The sequence below is a fragment of the Lissotriton helveticus genome, chromosome 5_1, assembly GCF_964261635.1.
Source record: "Lissotriton helveticus chromosome 5_1, aLisHel1.1, whole genome shotgun sequence".
NCBI lineage: Eukaryota > Metazoa > Chordata > Amphibia > Caudata > Salamandridae > Lissotriton > Lissotriton helveticus.
Genome location: NC_136065.1, coordinates 19,452,582 through 19,472,713, shown reverse-complemented (window position 1 = coordinate 19,472,713; position 20,132 = coordinate 19,452,582). Strand labels below are relative to the sequence as shown.

The 20,132-nt window shown below is 47.5% G+C and overlaps 1 protein-coding gene across 1 annotated transcript in view; it reads left to right on the top strand.

Moving 5' to 3' along the window:
* Nucleotides 1–20,132, top strand: part of VPS52 (VPS52 subunit of GARP complex) — an 87,591-nt gene that overhangs the window by 54,711 nt on the left and 12,748 nt on the right. Inside the window, exons 12-17 of the mRNA XM_078641611.1 lie at nucleotides 2,988–3,143; nucleotides 4,375–4,493; nucleotides 5,206–5,329; nucleotides 12,563–12,658; nucleotides 13,405–13,512; nucleotides 14,138–14,203. Coding sequence (XP_078497737.1) covers nucleotides 2,988–3,143; nucleotides 4,375–4,493; nucleotides 5,206–5,329; nucleotides 12,563–12,658; nucleotides 13,405–13,512; nucleotides 14,138–14,203 — 669 coding nt within the window. The remainder of the gene's footprint in view (nucleotides 1–2,987; nucleotides 3,144–4,374; nucleotides 4,494–5,205; nucleotides 5,330–12,562; nucleotides 12,659–13,404; nucleotides 13,513–14,137; nucleotides 14,204–20,132) is intronic.

The following is a 20,132-nucleotide window of genomic DNA, read 5'->3' as shown; positions in this document are numbered from 1 at the left end:
GGGTTAAGGACGGTATTAGCATGACCTTTGTTTTTTAGATAGGGGAGAGAGGGAGAGAGAGAAAGGGTGTGCATCAGTCCTGTGAGGTAGGTGAATGTCTGGGCCACTCAAACTTAAATTCCTGTTTGGACAGCTGGCCATGTCAAGTTTTAGATCTTTTGGGCTTTTAAAAGTACAGTTCTTTTGATCGCTTGACCGAAGTTGAGGGCCTGTACTGTAGGATCTAAGCCATGTCTTAAAAATAACATTCTTTTCTGTTGTATAATCTCCTTTCATTTTATATAGATTCTTTCTCTCTGCCCTTGCTCCAAGTTTAGTTTTTTGCTTAGTTTTTTGCACAGCGTTGTTTTTATGCTCCTCGTATGAGAAGTTTGGGTGTATCTTTTAGTTGATGCCTTGTCTACTTTCACAGGAATTAGATTGTTTTGGGCTGTCTTTGCCACTACTCTTTAAACGTCAGTGTACTTTTCTTTAGGGAAGAATAAGAGGCTTTACTATGCAGCCATCAACAGCCATCTTGCTTGCTGTTTAGTAAACCAGTATTGGAGGCTCTTTTTTATTTCTATCTGGGAGCTTCACACTAGACCTGGCATCCTTCTTTCTGTATTCAAATAATCACCTTTCGCTCCAAAGAAACTAACATTTCTGCTCTTTTCTTCTTCCTATGCTTCTTAACTACTTTCCGTTTCTTCTCTGACTTGCAACCTTTTATTCCTAGTGCTGAAAGGACTAGTAGGTAGTTGGGTGCTTTACAGATCTTTTCCTTCATTCATTTGATGGCTAGGGTATTTATTATCGAATAACTGTTCCAACATGGCTTAAGGCTCTAGGCTTCAGCTCACGTTCTTCTATATGGTCCCTCTTTTCTCAATGGCCTTGAAGTCCAGTATCCAACTTTAACAATTCTTGGCTGTGCCATTCACCATCTAGGAATCTCTAGATTTGTTTAGCCAAGTACAGCGACAGATGGTTCTCTGTTCAAGCTCCTATCCTCATGACTCCTTGCCACTAGCCTCACATTGTCAACATGATTCCTTAATCTCCTACGAGCTCTTTCAAATAGGCTTGTTTCACTAGTTGTTCCACGCTCTTTCCCCAGGGCCTTTGTTTCTTGGCGTCTCTCAGCTTTGCAGAGGGAGGCCAGCTTTTTGTATATAGCATGTCTTACAAGGCGTTTCTGACATAATGTTCTGTGACTGTTATATGTGCCAAAGTGTCCCTCTTTGACTCCTGGAGCAAGTGTGATGGGGGGGGGGGGAATGGTACACCAAGCATGTAAAGTGATGCCTGGTATGCAGTCAACGCTAGCTGAGCTAGTATGGCTGGACTGGGAAAGAGAGGCAGCATTGAGCACATCCATCACCTTTGCGTGTCGGGCTGTTGTGACTCTCTCCTCTCTCCTCTCTCACAGCATACATCTTTCTGCCACCTCACGAAGTTCCGTGGTAAAGCAATGGATTTCTTTTCATGTGCCGGGCATGTTGCAGGCACATGCAACTGCTCTCTTTTTTTTGGATGACGAGAGTCAATCTATGCATTGATCAGTGTCTGTATCTTCATATTTTGCCGTCTTCTGGAACCTCTTGATGTTAGATGAAGGTATTTTTGAGCAGATCTAGTACCACACACCCACGCCATTGCACAGTGGTTTGTGGTATTTTAAATCTTGTAACACTGTGAGTATCTACCATTAGAAAGGTGAAGTATTGAGTACCTTCTTCACCAGTCCTGTGTACAACAGGACCGACCATTCTCCAGTGTTCCGATGCCCCCGACTTTGGTACTCACAGGAGTTGGGCTTCGTGATGTTGTACAGCTTGTACCTCGTTCGGTAAAACTGTGTGTTATTTGGACAAAATAAATGTCAGGATTGTGCCAGACTGATCCCATGCACTCCCTCAGGAAATGTGTATCCCTGCTCGCCACAGTGCACCATCTGCCCCCCTTACCTAGGGTAACAAATGTGTGTGAAACCTTAGAACATGACAACCCGGACCTCCCAAGGAAACGTGATAGCAGATCTACAACCCTTTCGTTTGGTTACTCATGCATACCCAAAGAAGTACACAAGCAATACTCCGCAAGGCGTATCAAGATTTATTGAAGCATTGTGATTCTTGTATAAAATATGTGTGCCGTGATAATCAATAGAATGAAACAGATTAGGTAATTAGCATTACAAGAACAGTGAAAAAGAGGAACGTCTCCGCCAGTGTGCTAAATTGGTGAATATATGCGGACATATAAGTACTGTGCTATAGTGTACTCCTACCTACCGCTCCCTAACCTAGTTTGTCGGGGGGCTGATCTGCCAAATCCCCCGGGTGGACTAACTCCTCATTACCTGTGGATAAGGGTCATCCAGCTCTCTGTCTTGGTGTAGAGCTGGACATCTCTTGTTTTGTAGGAATCAGCTAAGATGGAATTCCGACATACAGTGACCTTGTAGTGTCAGCTGAGTGCTCATCTACTTCAACAAGGAAGTGATTCTTTGTATATATAGTAAACGGCACTCATGTGGCCGTCTCTGAACCCCTGTCAAGCCACCATTTTATTTTAGTTTGATAGTGGAGTCGCCTACCGGACAATAACAATGATGACATTTGCGCAGTGAACTTCATCCCTTGTACTAATTGTTCAAGGTGTCGTGATAGTGTGCCTACAAAGTAGAAATGCAAGCAGCGCTGATTCAGAGAATGTTATCCTGCATTGTCACGCATGCAAATGTATGTCAAAAGTCATCCGTGTGTAAAAGAGAAGGCAGCTTAAGAAATGTGAGTATGTAAATGATGTTGTTTCTAACTAGGCCTATCCTGCCCACGTGACTGTGAGTTGTGGCATAGAGAAGGCTGGTCTGTGTGGGGAACCAAACTCTCAGATGTGTGCATGCGTTCCACTTTCTCTGTTTGCCTTGGTTACCATGTGTCTCCCTCTTGTGAATCACTGTTTGAATACCTGTCTCCTTCGTTTCTCCCCTCTCTCCACAGTACCCGTTTGAGTCCCTCTTTCGCAGCCAGCACTATGCCCTCCTGGACAACAGCTGCAGGGAATACCTGTTCCTCTGTGACTTCTTCCTGGTGATGGGAAACTCCGCCCAGGACCTCTTCAACTGCATCATGGGCAAAACCCTGGCTATGTTCCTGGTGAGCACCCCTTGTATCAGAACCACTTCTGTTACTGAACCCCCTCCCTATGCGTGCCAGTGAACCCCCTTATGCTCCTAAGGATGGGATGCTGCCTCAGGACCCAACTCTGAGTCAATATCTCGGCACCTCTGAGCAGCCAGCATCTTGGAACCCTTTTTCTCATGGATGCTATGCCTTAAGAATTGTGTACCGCAGGCCCCCTGCATGCTGAGGACGGCTGCCCCTGCATGCTGAGGTCTGCTGCACCTCGGATCCCCTCCATGCTAAGCCCTCTACACCTCATGACCCCTGCATGCTAAGCCCTCTACACCTCATGATTACATGCTGAGGTCTGCTGCACCTCGGATCCCCTCCATGCTAATCCCACTACACCTCATGATCCGCTTCATGCTAAGAGCACTGCGCCTCTTGATCCTCTGCATGCTACTAATGCTGTGTCTCATTATCCACTGCATACCAAGACCACTGTGCATCATGATCTCCTGCATGCTAAGCCCTCTACACCTCATGATCCCCTGTATGCTAAGAGCACTGCGCCTCTTGATCGTCTGCATGGTAATCATGCTTCACCTTATGATCCTCTGCATGCTAAGCCTGCTGCGCCTTACGATCCCCTGCAAGCTAAGCCTGTTGCTCCTTATGTTCCCCTGCTTGCTAAGCCCACTTCAACTCGTGATCCCCTTCATGCTAAGACTGCTGCGCCTCAGGATCCCCTGCATGAAAAGACCGCTGCACCTCATGATCCCCTGCATGCTAAGACTGCTGCGCCTCAGGGTCCCCTGCATGAAAAGACCGCTGCACCTCATGATCCCCTGCATGCTAAGCCCGCTGTGCCTCATGATCCCATGAATGCTAAGCCCGATGCACCTCATGATCCCCAGCATGCTAAGACTGCTGCGCCTCATGATTCCCTGTATGCTAAGACTGCTGCGCTCATGATCCCCTGCATACTAATCCAGCTAACCTCATGATCCCCCTGCATGCTCAGCCAGCTACGTCTCATAATGCCCTGCATGCTTAGCCCACTGTGTCTCATGATCCCCTGCACATAAGCCCGCTGCACCTCAAGATACCTTGCATGCTAAGCACGCTGCGCCTCAAGAAGACCTCCATGCTGTCACCTGCTGCACCTCAGGATCTCCTGCCTTCTACGGCCTGCTGCGCCTCTGAATCCCTGTAGAAGGTAGTCTCTTGGACACCAAGCTGACCTTCTTGCTCTTTCTTTCAGAAACATATGGATACCTATGTCTCGGACTGCTACGACAGCATCGCCATCTTTCTCTGCATCCATATTATTCTGCGGTTTAAGGGCATCATGGCCAAAAGGAACATCCCTGCCGCAGACAAGTGAGTGTGTGCTTCTGTGCACTATACCTACTAGGTGGGACAGCAAATGGATATTTGGGGCGTGACACCGTAGTGGTGGCATATCTGTAATTGCCTGGTTAGAAATAGTACAGGTTTTAGGGAAACAGGGCAATAGCTGTAGTATCCCTGACACCAAAAGTGTGTGTGAGCCTGCGGCCTAACAAATAGCGCCACCCTTAGTAGGTAAGAGTGACACTCTGGCTACACAGAACACGTGATGAGCATGAGTTTACTCCACGCCAAATTGGCATGTGAGCCCCCTAGTCTTGTTACTTGGCAACAGCGATACACTGGGTACACAGAACCCATGACAAGAGTGAATGTGGCCGAAGCCAAGTGAGTGTGACCTGCAGCCTGACGCTGTGCTCTACTGGGTGAGTGAGAGACTCGGGGTGCAGTTACTTGGCGGGAGTGTCTCTGAGCCCTCCCTTCTTTGTGGTCTGACTCTTTCCCTCCTGTGTCTGCGAGGGACCGGTACAAAGAGGATGGAATGAGAGTGGTTCTGTGCTAGTGAGTGTGTTCCTCATAATCTGCTTAGAGACTGGACATTAGTGGTCCTCAGCCCGGATTGTTACATGCCTCCTACTCTCTGGTCATCTACAAGTAGGAGCTGGGAGGTGATACAATGCTTCTCCCTCCCTCCTTTAGTGAACACATGCTCGGAGTCCTAACCTTGTGTCTCTCCTCGCAGGTACTGGGACACTCTCCTTGAAATACTCTGGCCGCGGTTTGAGCTCATCCTGGAGCTGAACATCCAAAGCATTCGCAACACGGACCCCCAGAAGCTGGGCTCCCTGGACACACGGCCGCACTATGTAAGATGTGGTGGATATTTAGTGTCAAGTTCCAGAATATATCTGGTTTCCAGGTGCCTCCATTTTAATTCACGATCCTGCCTCTTTTTTGAGGTGGGACAGCATCAATAGCAAAATATTGTAAGTGTTGCAAACTGCTGTCATGATGTGACTTGAAATGCCTTGCTACGGGGTAACTAGGGTCATTATTATTAATAGCTCTTATATATTGTAGAATGCGCTTATGAAGAGATAATTTAGTGCTTCCTATGTATGCTAAGTTACAACTGCATTGCAAAACATTATTTGCATAATCCGTCCAGCATGTAGGATGCTGTTTTATATCCTGTACCCTGTCGCTAAAAGCAGTATGATATGTCGTCCTGTTGGAGCCATATTGGCATGCTTTGCAACTGGAGCATTTATAGAAGCCTTTTCTTGCTACCAGCCATCCCCCCGTTCTTGCTCTTCAGGGCTCCTTTTTAGGGCTCGCCCCTCGTGATGCACTGCGCAGCAGTGCTCGCGCAGGCGAGCCGTTTTGTAGGGGGTTTAGAAACAGACCCTGGAATCACACACGCTCGTGCGTGTGCTTTTCCTTTTGGTTACCGCTATTGGACTTTGTGCGCATGAGTTTTTTTAACAGAGCACGCAATAGGCCAAAGGCGGGCGCATTGCTCCACCCATGGCCTATTGGTGTCTCTTACGCGAACCAAAGCCCATATGTCATCAATTATCGTGCCCAGACACGGGTGCGATAATTGAAGACATATGGCTTGCAGTGGCTCGCGCTCGCGGTCGTTTTCTTTTTTCACGCCGCATGAAGGCTTCATTGATCATAAGCTTTAGCCTGCATTTCCAGGAAATTGACTCCTGCCTTGTTTTAATGCATTTCAACTGCTTCGTATGCAAAAAAAACTCCTCGGATGCCAACTGAACTGTAGCAGTCTTGTGTTCGATCACGTTAATAATGTGTTAATGTATCACCTGTTGGGACTTCCACATTAAACCATTCGGAAACATACCCAGTACAGAGAGTATCCTGATCCCACAGAGTATAGCGCTTCTACCCGGGTCTGAGATGGGCACGTGATTGCTCCCGCTGGCAGATGCCAAGATCTGACCCATCCCATTCGTGTTGCCCAGCCGCCCAATTCTGTAACGTCTCTGGCTGCGCAACTGCCCGCGCTACCCGGGGTTCATAGGGGAGGGGGGGCGTGGTGGAGGAACGGCCTTGGTTCCGAGAGGGACAGATCCTATGCCCCGCCCATTCAATCCAGCCCGCCACTCGGACCCACTGACCCCGACCATGTCACTAGCCCAGCCACTAACTCTGGCCACGCCCTCTACGTGGTCATACCCAGTACCACATGGCACTGCCTCTCGAACTTTGCCCACACCGCTTACTCATACCACCTGCTTTTGCAACTCCTCTCAGCTCATGTGGCCCGCCCTTGTGCCCTGGCTCCGGCTCCTCCCTCTTTCCTAGTGCCATATACACCCGTCTGTGGTTCTTTCCTGCCCTGGTTTACCTTGCACTCTGCTTTGGAAGCAGCGTGCACTGCTTAATGGCCGCTCTCAAGAGGGGTGCGGTTGTTTTTGATCTGGGCGGGGTGTTGATGCTGCGCCCCGGGTTGCATGCCATCCCACAGAGCGAGGAGCAGGCCCTGAGCCACTTCAGGTTAACGTCTGGAGTGGATTGATGCAACATGCCAATGGATTAATGAATGAATGCCAAAGAGCCTTTAAATAACAGAATCACGCATTGCCGGCATGGTCATCTGTAGAACGCTATGCAAATCCTGATAGCTATGGTGACTTTTCATGAGCGTGACCGGTAAACACCGTGGTCCTTAGAGCCCTGTCCTGACCTGACCCCAATAGTTACATCCGCAGACAATCCCTCCCCACCAGGGAAATGCACTTCTTCCCGAATACCTGGTACTTCTGACCCACAAACATAGGAGGTGCGTTTTCTAGTGTCATCTTTGAGTAAGTGAGCTATCCCTGGGGTTTTAAGCAACATCAAGTTGTTTTCTGGTATTTGTACTTTTCATTACTATGGGCTCGAAAATTCGAACATTCAAAGTGTTGTTAACTACAAAGCTAGAACTAGCTGACTAAGTCATATATCAAATTGGGCCTGGCAGCAATATATAGAGTGACGTCTCACACTGGGGTAGGACAATGCCACTGCAGCGGACTCAACCAAATAAACGTAAGCGTTTAAAGGGCACATTCTACGGGCCAGATTCAAGGTTAATAAGCATTTGCAATGCAGTAGGTCTCGCATTTACGCGACTTTGAGCTATTGACATTGCAAATAACAATGCCTTTTATTTCAGGTTTCGTTTTTAAAACATAAATAAAAGGCATTGTCATTTACAATCCCAATAGCTTCAACTCTCGTAAATGCGAGACCTATTGCATTGCAAATGCTTGTTACTAATGCATTGGCCATTGATGTTGTTTTCCTATAGGTTATAGCCGGATGCTTAGGGAGTAAATCCCTGATTATTGGGTCATCACGAACTATTGGCCAATTGCGTCTTATGATGGCTCTCAACTGCTGTTCCTGTTTTGAATATGTCAGGATGAGTCTAGTAGGCTCCTTAGATACCCCCACTGTGTCACTGCATGCTATCTGGGACTTTTTATTGTTCTGCAAAAGATCTTCTCTAGCACGCTTCCTTGATTTAATTATAGCAGTTTCAATGGTTGATGCTTTGTAACCCCTGTCTAAAAACCGCCTCTTGCTTTCCAACTGTTTTTTATATATATCTATCTATCTATCTATATATCTATCTATATATCTATATATATATATATATATATATACACACACACACACACACACAGACACACACACACACACACACACACACACACACACACACGCGCACACACGCACACGCACACGCACACACGCACACACACTCTCTCTCTCTTTTTAATTTAATACGTGCCTCTAAGGGAAGCTGATCCAAGACTCTTATGGTGTGATATGGTAAATTGTGTTTTTCTCAAAACCCAGTCTGGCTGCCAGGTGAAGAATAGATTTTAAAGGCTCATTCTTAGCTTTAGTGACTCCAGTGAGAATTGAGTTTGTATAATATGTGTGGGAAACCACCAGAACATCCACAACGTGTCTGGTTGGAGAAAAACCCTTTATTTTTTTGAGAGATTAAAGTGTTGAAGGAGCTAGAGTACCTTTATGTGCAATGTAGGAAGACCTGGTAAGACTGTTATCGAACCGGAAACCAAGTGATTTTGACCTCTGTTGCTGGTGATGGAGAGGGCAGATTGAGGGTAGGACAGCTAGCCAGACGGCATGACATCGGATGAAATTTTATATATGTGCAATAATTCTTTTTTTTACATGGTCAGTCTCAATACTTTTAGGGACAGATATTTTTGAAGTTTTGATAGGCTTCTAGGACTTGAATGTCCTGAAACAATTCTATTTTCAGATGCAGTTGGGTGTTGTCTCATAGTGATGAATTGTGATGCCACCCCTTTCAGTAGTATCCTATGTGGTCACATATACATGTTAAACAGGGTGTGGGCTAAGGTTGATCCTTGAGGGATACTGCACAATGTAGGAGCAATCTCAGAATTGAAGTGGGCAATTCACTCACAGGGTGCTCGATTTGAGAGGTAAGATGAAAATCATCAGAGAACTGTTCTTTTGTTGCTGAAGCATAAAGATTTGTTTTCGGTAATCAATAATATCAAATGTTGCCAACATATCAAGGAGAATGTGTAGGCAGTCATCATCTTTGTCAGCGATGGAACTGGTGTCATCAAGTGCTTTTAATGTGTCGGTCTCCGGACGGTGTCCCTTGCTGCATCCTAATTGACAAGGAGTTAGTAGTTTGTGTTTTTCTGTTAAGGCATTTCATTGGTTGGGGATGGATTATTCGAATCATCTTCCCAAACCAAGGTACGTTGGCGACAGGTCAGAAGCTAAACACCATGTTAGGGCTTGGTGATGGTTTCTTTAATAAAGCAGTAAATTGACCCATTTCTAGGCTGTCATGGAAGATATTTAAAAGTGAGATGTTGATGCGGGAACAGCATATTTCAGAACTTCAGATATTTAACCTTCAGACATTGCTTAGCTAGTTGACGGATCAGTGTTGAATAATTGCTTGAGATTAGTGCATGTTTTTTATCAGTTGCCTTATTTTTCGCCGACATGGTTGAGTTTTAGAAGTAAGATATTGCAGAAGTGAAGCGGTGTATGAAATCGTTGCACTTGGATGCCTTGTATCGTTTAGAGTTTTGGTATTAACATTGTTGATCGGGTTCTTGGGTTTGCTGAGGAGGTTGTTGCTTTTATTTGTTACTGGGTCAGATTCTGCTTTGAAAATGTCTAACATATTTTCAGATCGGAAAGAGATTTACGTGTTCTTTGTGTTCTCCAACTTCTTTCCACCCTTTGCGTCTCTTCTTTGTAAAGAGGTCACCAGTGAACAACAGATTGTATTTTCTTGATGTGATTTTCTTACTCTTGACAAGCTCTGCTGAGTCTGAGGATTTTTTTCCAGCACCGTCATAACTTCAGAAAGGAATAATTTATATCATTTTGTATAATGGTGTCATCCTATGCATCCTTTATGGCAAAGACAAGGTCAAAGTACGTTTCATCGTGTGAAGGCTGTGTGGCTCTAAAGGCGGACAGAGTTAACTAACGCGTGTTGAACTGATTCAGTAAAATTTCTTTTGGTGTAATATGATAGCCAGACTAGTCCACCACAGTTCGTTCTAGTCGTGTGATTTTGTTGGACTCCTCAATAACTAGGTCTGACCTTTTTCCTTTTTTTGTAAGTCGGACGTTGTGATAGTTGTTCCAGATTGTGGGTGTTCAGCGGCTTAAGTTGTTCAGTGTATTCTGTAATAACACTAGTGACGCCCACACTACTGAAGACACCCATACATAGGTGTTTGATAGGTAGTGTCTGTTGAATAGTAAGGTGTTCTGTAAAGAAACCTGTGTGTCCTCGCTCTAGGGGATGGTGAATAATGTGGAGATGGAAACACAAGGTTTCTTTAGGGAATAATAGCCATGCCATGGAAACACAAGGTTTCTATCGGGGATAATGTCCATGCTACCTCAAGAACTTCGAAGGATGAGTGTTTGCAGTGAAGATGGATTGGAGAGATAAGGCTCCACCACCCCACAGCTTTTCTTTGTCTGTTCTGATAATCTTATAAGTCAGGAGGAGCTGATATACCAGTGATGGGTTGGGGGTAAATATTAAGCCAGGATTCAGTAATGGCAGATAGATCAGCTGTGAAGCGGTATATGGTGTCTTCTGAGAAGGCGTGGAGACCATTTCCACAGTTTTCCCAGTTGTGCAGCATGCATTCACGTGCAGTATACGCTGCCTTCAAGGGGGTGCCATAGATTTTTAGACTGAACAGACCGCTTCACTTGGTAGGAATGTTTGATCCATATTTCTGCGTATGCGTGGCGTGGATGGCTGACGGGTGTCTGCGCAGCACCTTATCCTCATTCGAGAACCTGCCTCAGGTACGGTAGACTTTGATTTCTTAAAAATGCGGGCATAGTTTTCTGTGCATGGAAGGCTAAGACCATATAGAGCGTTGCGCTTAATTAGTCGAAGGGACAATAAGGATTAAGAAGGTGAAATAAGTTATTTGCTGTGGTTTGTACTGAGCTCCTACTTTTTAGATACTTGGGAAGAGGTGACCGGTGGCCAGGGAAGTGTGAAACTGGTCAGTCTCTTTAAAAGGCAAACATTTCCGAGGAAGATGTAAACCTCCACTATCATATGAAATGACTGCCTGTGCGACTTTGGGGACTGGTGTTAGGGTTGAGAATGGGTCCCATAAGACAACACAGACAATATCTTCTGGTCCTAGTCAGAGCATTGTGCCTTTGCCAGGTTCCTCTATAATTCAGGCTGTTTTTGATGAATAGATGTAAATAAACAAACATTTTTATGGCGTTATCAGCCTTACTAGCAGTAACCTATCTTTTGAGATCACCAGTAGGTGTCATTTATGATTTTAATTTGTAACTTATTTCTTAGAAGTGACCTTATAATGTCTTTTCTTCCTTAATTTCAGTTGTTTGTTTTGTAACACACTCTATCTAAATTTATCAATGTCTTTCAGTTGTGAATGTTGTATAAGTCAGTTTTCTTTCCAGTAGAAACGCATGGACTGTTTAACATTGAAAGAGGCTGTACCATGGAGACTGTTCTTTGGTTGAAGGGTTTGTCTGCCTGCTTTTTAGGTTATTATACTAGTTCCGGCTGCTCCAGCGCTGTCCTCTCATGGATAAACGACTAGTCCTGGTTGGCATCCTTTTTAGATGGGCTAGTGGTCTGAGGTCTGCGGTTCTGGTCTCACATTAATTTGTCTCATTCCTGATGCCTATGTAGTTTAATAGAGGATATAGGAAGAGAATATATTGTGTCCTTCGGGTTTGAACAGTGCATAATTTGAGTCAAGGAGATTGTTATAGCCCATCTGTCCTCTACTGCGGGGGAGTATCCCCTGATGAGCTCAATCTAATCCCTTGCCACGCAAAAATACAGCATCCGGATCACTGGACAGATGACTGGGCTGATGTACTCTGTGTGCCCAAGCTGGCCAAGTTGTTCAAACAAGTATTGGGACCCTTGCTCTGAGCATCCATGAACTGGGTTTGTGTCCCATTCCAGCTGGCCTCCTGTAAGTGCCCTGTAAATCCAGCATTGTCTGTCCCCGGAGTGATACCGCGTGCACCGGTAACTCTGGAGGTAGAGGTAATGGGGAGTTACCTTCCCTGCTTAAATGAACATGGTACCCGCAATGAGGTGCTTGTGACCTACCAATATTACCAGAAGGAGCAGGAGCTAGACTTCTCTCTATATCTAGTCAGGGAGAGAGTTCTTTAAAAGTGTTAAATGAATAACATTGACGTCTAGGCTCCATCTATTGCTTTATGGAAATGGTTCATGACCTCATCAACTTCTAACCCTCTTTTTGAGTCCCCCTTATCTCTCTTGCCTGCTTTCTTTTCTCTTTCTCTCTCTTCCCACCTCTCACACCCTCCTACTCGTTCCTTGCTCTGTACCTCGCTCCAGCTTCTCACCCTCTCTACTTCTCGGTACCTTATCTCACCCAATTATTTTCTTCCTATGTACCTTCACCTCCTCTCCCTGCACCTGAATACTTCACTTCATCTCTGTGTATTGGCTCCGTCTCCTCCTGACTGGACCTATCTCCTCTCATCTTATGTAGATCACGAGGCGCTACGCAGAGTTCTCCTCAGCTATCGTCAGCATCAACCAGACGTTCCCAAACGAGAAGACGAATACACTGCTGGCTCAACTCCAGGTGCGTTGTGAGCAGAGGGTGTGCACGTGGTCTTCCAAGGAAGCAGAAAGGTCTTTGTCTGCTGCATGCTAGACAGAGGGGATGTTTGGCCATTCCTGAGGGGGCACCGCATCACAGTGATGAATACGGGCTTGAGAGTGGCTGGAAGAGTTCATAGGTGCTCTCAGTTGGATATGGTGTGTGAGAGAACATTGGGGGATATCGAAGGGGTGGACGGTGGGTCATGAGAGGCCTGGAAGGGGTGCACTTCATCTCAGAGGAGTGAATATATCCAACTATGAGCCCAGTTGTGCTCTGTACTTAACCTAATTCCCTCCTGTAATTGTCTAACTCAATCTCTAACGCCAGCTGCTTGTTTTCTGTCCACACATCTAATCTCTCCTTGATTTCCCTCTCTTGTCTCTGCCCGCCACTCTCTTAATTCTGCTATCCTTCTCTCTCATTCTACCTTTCCACTTCCTCAACTTTTCTCCCAACTCTCACACTCATTTATTTTTCTAAATCACACACTCGTTACTACTTCCACCCTCTCTTTGTCTTATCTTTCCTTCCACTCTACACTTTATTTCTTGTCCCACCGCGGCACTCTTATTTCTCCTTCCACCCTTGATTCATCTGATCTTTCTTTCTCTGAATGATTTCTCCTTCCACCCCTCACGTTCTCTCATTTCTCCTTCCTCTGCCTGCTTGGTCCTATCTCTCCTTCCACCCTTGTGCTCTCCACGGCCCTCACTCCTCTCTTGCAGATGGAGGTTGAGAATTTTGTCCTCCGAGTGGCCGCAGAGTTTTCTTCCAGGAAGGAGCAGCTCATCTTCCTCATCAATAACTATGACATGCTCCTCGGTGTGCTCATGGTAAGTGTTGGGAGGACAGTGGAGGGCGCAGTGAATCGGGGATGTTGCGAGTGTGAAGTGCTGGTGTGGAGTCTGCCTTAAGGTTCTTGTGTGCTGGGCGCCGAGTTGTCTGCCAGGGTTGTTGAAGGGGAGGGTGGAGGCCATGAAGAGTCTGTCCAGGTTGCTAGTTAGGATTCTGTCCAGGGGAGGTGGTGCAGTCTCCTCCAAGGCTGGCAGTGAGGCACACATGGGTGCGGGAGTTGAGTTTGGTCCAAGGGTATTGGCTGGCTCCACCCAGTGGTGCTGGCAGAGTTGGGGGGGACTGAGGGTGCTGATGTGAATTGTTGGACTGCTTGTAGGCCTATTTGACAGTGCTGAAGGGGAGCGTGCCTACGGCTAGCATACTTAATCGGAGTATGTAGGTGGTGTTACGAGACCCCCCTCGCTCACCCCGCTTTGGGAGACTGTTCTTGGGGCGCCTCAGTGGAGTGTGGAGCTGCTGTGTGGCGTTTCAGTGCTGACTGAAGGCCCCGTGCTGCCTTAGCGCGTTCATGTCATGATAGGCTTGTTATAGTTTCTCTCAACGCTCTTGTGGCTTCATTGTGTGGGTCGCATCTCCATCTCATGCTCTGCTTTCCCTTCACAGGAGCGTGCAGCTGATGATAGTAAAGAGGTGGAGAGCTTCCAGCAGCTGCTCACAGCTCGCACCCAGGTCAGTACGAATCTCAGATTACCGTCTTAGAAGTCTATCCAACTCGCCCCTGTGTCTGTGGCCCTGTAATTCAGGTGCTCATGCCCCTAGGTGTCTGGTACCCTATAGGTCATGTACTCTTGCCCTATAGTTCATGTACTCTTGCCCCTATGTGTCTGTGGCCCTGTAATTCAGGTGCTCATGCCCCTAGGTGTCTGGTACCCTATAGGTCATGTACTCTTGCCCTATAGTTCATGTACTCTTGCCCCTATGTGTCTGTGGCCCTGTAATTCAGGTGCTCATGCCCCTAGGTGTCTGGTACCCTATAGGTCATGTACTCTTGCCCTATAGTTTATGTACTCTTGCCCCTATGTGCCTGTGGTCCTGTAATTCAGGTGCTCATGCCCCTAGGTGTCTGTTGCCCTATAGTTCATGTACTCTTGCCCCTGGGTGTCTGTGGCCCTGTAATTCAGGTGCTCATGCCCCTAGGTGTCTGGTACCCTATATGTCATGTACTCTTGCCCTATAGTTCATGTACTCTTGCCCCTATGTGCCTGTGGTCCTGTAATTCAGGTGCTCATGCCCCTAGGTGTCTGGTACCCTATAGGTCATGTACTCTTGCCCTATAGTTTATGTACTCTTGCCCCTATGTGCCTGTGGTCCTGTAATTCAGGTGCTCATGCCCCTAGGTGTCTGGTACCCTATAGGTCATGTACTCTTGCCCTATAATTCATGTACTCTTGGCCCTATGTGCCTGTGGTCCTGTAATTCAGGTGCTCATGCCCCTAGGTGTCTGGTACCCTATAGGTCATGTACTCTTGCCCTATAGTTCATGTACTCTTGCCCCTATGTGTCTGTGGCCCTGTAATTCAGGTGCTCATGCCCCTAGGTGTCTGGTACCCTATAGGTCATGTACTCTTGCCCTATAGTTTATGTACTCTTGCCCCTACGTGCCTGTGGTCCTGTAATTCAGGTGCTCATGCCCCTAGGTGTCTGTTGCCCTATAGTTCATGTACTCTTGCCCCTGGGTGTCTGTGGCCCTGTAATTCAGGTGCTCATGCCCCTAGGTGTCTGGTACCCTATATGTCATGTACTCTTGCCCCTATGTGCCTGTGGTCCTGTAATTCAGGTGCTCATGCCCCTAGGTGTCTGGTACCCTATAGGTCATGTACTCTTGCCCTATAGTTTATGTACTCTTGCCCCTATGTGCCTGTGGTCCTGTAATTCAGGTGCTCATGCCCCTAGGTGTCTGTTGCCCTATAGTTCATGTACTCTTGCCCCTGGGTGTCTGTGGCCCTGTAGTTCATGTATTCATGCCCCTGGGTGTCTGTGAACCCTGCACGTCCTGTACACTTCTCTGTGTGTCTGGTCCCCCTGTAGGACCTGTAAACAAGTCCCTGTCTGTCTGCAGTTCATGTCGTCATGCCCCTGTGTGTCTGATGCCCCTGAGCTTATGCCCCTGTGTGTCTATGGGCCCTGCTGACCCTGTGCACGTCTCTGGTGTCTGGACCCCTGCAGGTCATGTAACCAAGTCCCTGTCTATCTGTGGACCCTGCAGTTCATGTACTTGTGCCCCTGTGTGTCTGATGCCCCTGAGGGTGCTGAGCTTATGCCCATGCGTGTGTGTGGGCCCTGCAGGTCCTGCACACGCCTGTGTGTCGGTGGCCCTGCAGTTCATGTACTCGTGCCCCTGTGTGTCTGATGCCCCTGAGGGACCTGAACCTATACCCATTGGTGTGTGTGAACCCTGCAGGTACTGTACACCTCTCTGTGTGTCTGCTCCCACTGCAGGTCCTGTAAACAAGTTCCTGCCTCTCTGTGGCCCCTGCAGTTCATGTCCTCATGCCCCTGTGTCTGATGCCCTTGTGGGTCCTAAGCCTATGCTCCTCTGTGTCTAGGGGCCCTGCAGGTCTTGCAAACGTGTACCTGTGTGTCTGTGGGCCCTGCAGGTCTTGCAAACATGTACATGTGTGTCTGTGGGCCCTGCAGGTCTTGCAAACATGTACATGTGTAACTATGGGCCGAAGGCATGGTACATGTACACTTGTGCTTGTTAGTAGGCCCACAGGTCCTATAAACATGGCCCTCTGTTACTGTGGGCACCTGCACTCCTGCACCTGTGCCTCTTAAGGCTTTGGTGCTCATAAAGGAGGATGCACCCAGAAGTTCAGACAGGGGCCTAGGACAATCTGAATATAGGGAAATGGGTCCTGTACCTAATTAAAATTATTTGCTACGGATCCAGACACACAGTATAATAAATGCACTTAATCCAGCCACATACTCTATATTGGTACACTTGAACAGCCATAAGATATCGGAGCAAACACAAGGAGATGATGGACGGAGCGCTGAAACTTTTCAGACACTCACCCCCAGTCACAGATCTGGGTTGAATCCATAATAGTTCTTTAGCTCACTTCACCACCCCAGTTCAGACCCTAGCCTGGCTGATGAGGGGCTTTACCCCGAAACCGGTCCCAGGATGCTTGTTTCCGGTTAAGGGAAGACCTGTCTTTGCAGTTCGGGTTGGACTGTTCCATGAGGCACAGGGACATATAGCTGTGTCTGAACTGAGGTGGCAAAGTGAGCTAAAGAACGATGATGGATTCAACCCAGATCTGTGACTGGGGGTGAGTGTCTGAAAAGTTTCAGCGCACCGTCCATCATCTCCTTGCACCCTTACAGCCGAACGCATCGAGTCAGACTACCTCCGTTCCTCTCAGAACCCACAGAGATCAGGTGCGGAGTGCCCCAGGGCTCCTCCCTTAGCCCCACCCTCTTCAACATCTACATGACCCCCCTCACTGCCATCGTCCGGAACCACGAACTCAATAGTCTCCTATGCCGACAACACCCAGCTGAACCTTCCCCCTCACCAAAGAACCTATAGCCACCAGAATTAACTTCCTCAGTGGGATGAAAGCTGTTGCCACCTGGATGAAAAACGGTTGCCTCAAATGCAACTCGGACAAGACCGAAGTACCTATCTTGGGACCCACCCCCTCAGGTTGTGACGACTCCTGGTGTCCCGCCGCATTGGGAACCCTCCCACACCCACAGACCACGCACGTAACTTCGGCATCACCGTGGACTCCTCACTCACAATGAAACGCCAGATCAACGATGTATCCTCATCATGCTTCCACACGCTCCACCTGCTTCGAAAGACATTCAGATGGATCCCCGCTGAATCTAGAAAGAGGGTCACCCACGCAGTCGCCACCAGCAGACTCGACTACGACAGGGCACTCTGCGCCGGCGTCACCCTGAAGCTCCTCCGGAAACTACAGAACTTTCAAAACACTGCAGCCAGACTGGTCCTCAACATCCCCCGCCCCAGCCACATCACCGAACACCTTTGAGAACTACACTCGCTCCCAGTCAAAAAAAGAATCACCTTCAAGCTCCTCATACATGCCTACAAAGCCTTCTGCGATGCAGGACCAGCATATCTGAACCACCGCCACTCATTTCATGTACCAGCCAGACACCTTTGCACTGCCCAACTGGACCTGGATCTGCATCCCACTGATGCACAAGACCAGGGCCAGAGGAAGATCCTTCTCCTACCTCACCACCAAGACCTTTAACACCCTGACTCTCCACCTCAGGCAATTCTCATCGCTAACCCAATTCAGGAAGGATCTCAAGACCTGGCTTCTCAACTGAACCCCAGCGCCTAGACGGATCAGACGCCCCCAGACTACCTCCCCCCCACTCAGCACCTTGAGACCCTCATGGGTCCTGATAAATTGTTTCCACTTTAAAAGTGGGCACAGTGCAATTTTTTAGTTCTGGAATGTTATCCTATGAAAGGAAGAACAAGTTCTGCAAACAGGTGCGGTACATCCACTTACAGGACCATATCCAGGATGAGTCACTTTGGTGCGGAGTAGATGGAGAACAGCAGACAGGACATCAGGGCTGGGCCACGTCTGGTGCTCTCTTCAAATTTCTTCTTTTGCTGTTCTTTGTATCCTTCTTCAAAGGTCATCCGGGTCTACTTCCCTGGTGTTCGGAACACCCCTAAATACTGAATTTATGATATGGGTGTTATGGGAGTATAGAGTAGTAGCCCACCTTAGGGGTGGTTCTACCCTGGAGGTGGCACGCCTACCTGACTAGCTAATTTTTCTGCCTGTCCAGGGTTCAACGGGGCTCTGGGCGGGGTGGGGGGGGGAGGGGGTCATTGCGGGGCCTTCCTCTCTGTTGATGGGAGCCAGTTTCGCATTCCAAAGGCAGCAGCGTCTTTGAAGCTCGCCGGCCGAACCAAAGGAGGCTAATTAGCAGGTCATCCTGTAGGAGGGGGTGTTACATGCTCTTCTCGGATAGACTTTTGTTCTGGGTCTCCTGAGAGCAGAGGCTCTCATCCTAGGAGGTCGAAACAGCGTCTCGTGAGGCAGGCTGCCAAAAACCAGTCAGCAAGCCCACCAGAGGCTGGAAGGTTTTCAGGGGGCACCTCTAAGATGCCCTCTGAGTGCGTGTTTTGGTAAATTATTCAATGGCATCAGTGTGGGTTTACCAATAACAGATGTTTGTTACCAAACATCCCTATCTTTAGTGAAGCCATCATGTAACTGGGGGAACTCCTTTTCACATGTTCTAAAGTGGCTTCCTCGGTCACTTGTACTCACAGTAATGGAACTGACCAGCACAGGCGCATATCTGCTCATGCAGGTATGCCCTCGCATGTAGTACTAAGCATCCTGCCTTAGGGCTATCAGGCCTGTTGTAGGGGTGGCTTACAAGTATCACAAGCAGTGTAAGAGACACGGCACACAGGGAAGTGTGACCTGTTGTGTTTTTACTTTTGTCTGCACCAAGACACGCAGCCTGCAATGGCATTTGTGGATGTGTTCGGTGAGGGGTCCCTTAGGGTGGCAAAATTGGTACTGCAGCCCCTAGGGAGCCTCTTTAGTACCTCTGTTCTTAGAATCAGGGTACCATTTACTAGGGACTTACAGAGGGTGCTAAAGGTTTTGCCGATTGGGGGAACAATTGTACAATTTTAGGTAAAGAACACTGTTACTAAGGACCTGGTTAGCAGGAATCCAGTACACTTCATTGAAAGTTGCATCAAGAACCAGGAAATCAATGGGGGGGTTACTGCAACAAAAACCCAGTTTCCTACATTAATATATGCATAATGAACAGTTCTGTGATGATTGAATATGTGAAAACAAGGCGTTCTGCAATCAAAAGGGGGTTCACACAATGTAATAAAATTACTGATGCCTGACACAAGAGACAATCCTAATAACCGATCCTAATAACCTTAAAAACCTACATATTGTATGTGATTCATGGAGTACATTTGACATTGCCCCTATGAGCAGCAAGTTTTAAGCATGTCCCGGAACCACTGTTTCCATATATTTTTAGAGTAGCTGTGGCCTGCGTGTGACACATCGGTTCAAGAATCTATGCTTGACCTCCTATCCACAGGTTGTATTCCCAGCCTGTCCACTCAGCTTTTCATCTTTCTGAGGTTGATAAAATTAGTGCCATTTAGTTGAGTAATAAAGATTTCCAGATCCAGATACATCAGATATAAATGCTTGATTGATTGATACATCATTACAAGTCACCAGCACAGCATCCTTCCCCTGCCTAGCTTCTTGACATGCTCGCCACCTCCAGTCGCTCTTGACACAACCAGAACTGGGACCCCATGGACTTGAAACCAAGAAGTGTAAAAAAGACAAAAGGTAAAGGGCTTTCACAATCTGTGAACTCAGAATATGGAACAGGATCCCCATATCTGTGAGGTGCGCCCCAGCGCTGCTGCAATTGAGGAAAGAGCTGAAGCCTCAACTCTACATCACAACAGAGAACCAATCTAATTCCACTCTCGAAACCCGGCTACATCTCCAATCACTCATTGGCTGCCTATTTGCCTTCGACCCCATACAGCGCACTGTTGCCTTTTGTCTGGGTTTGAGGTATA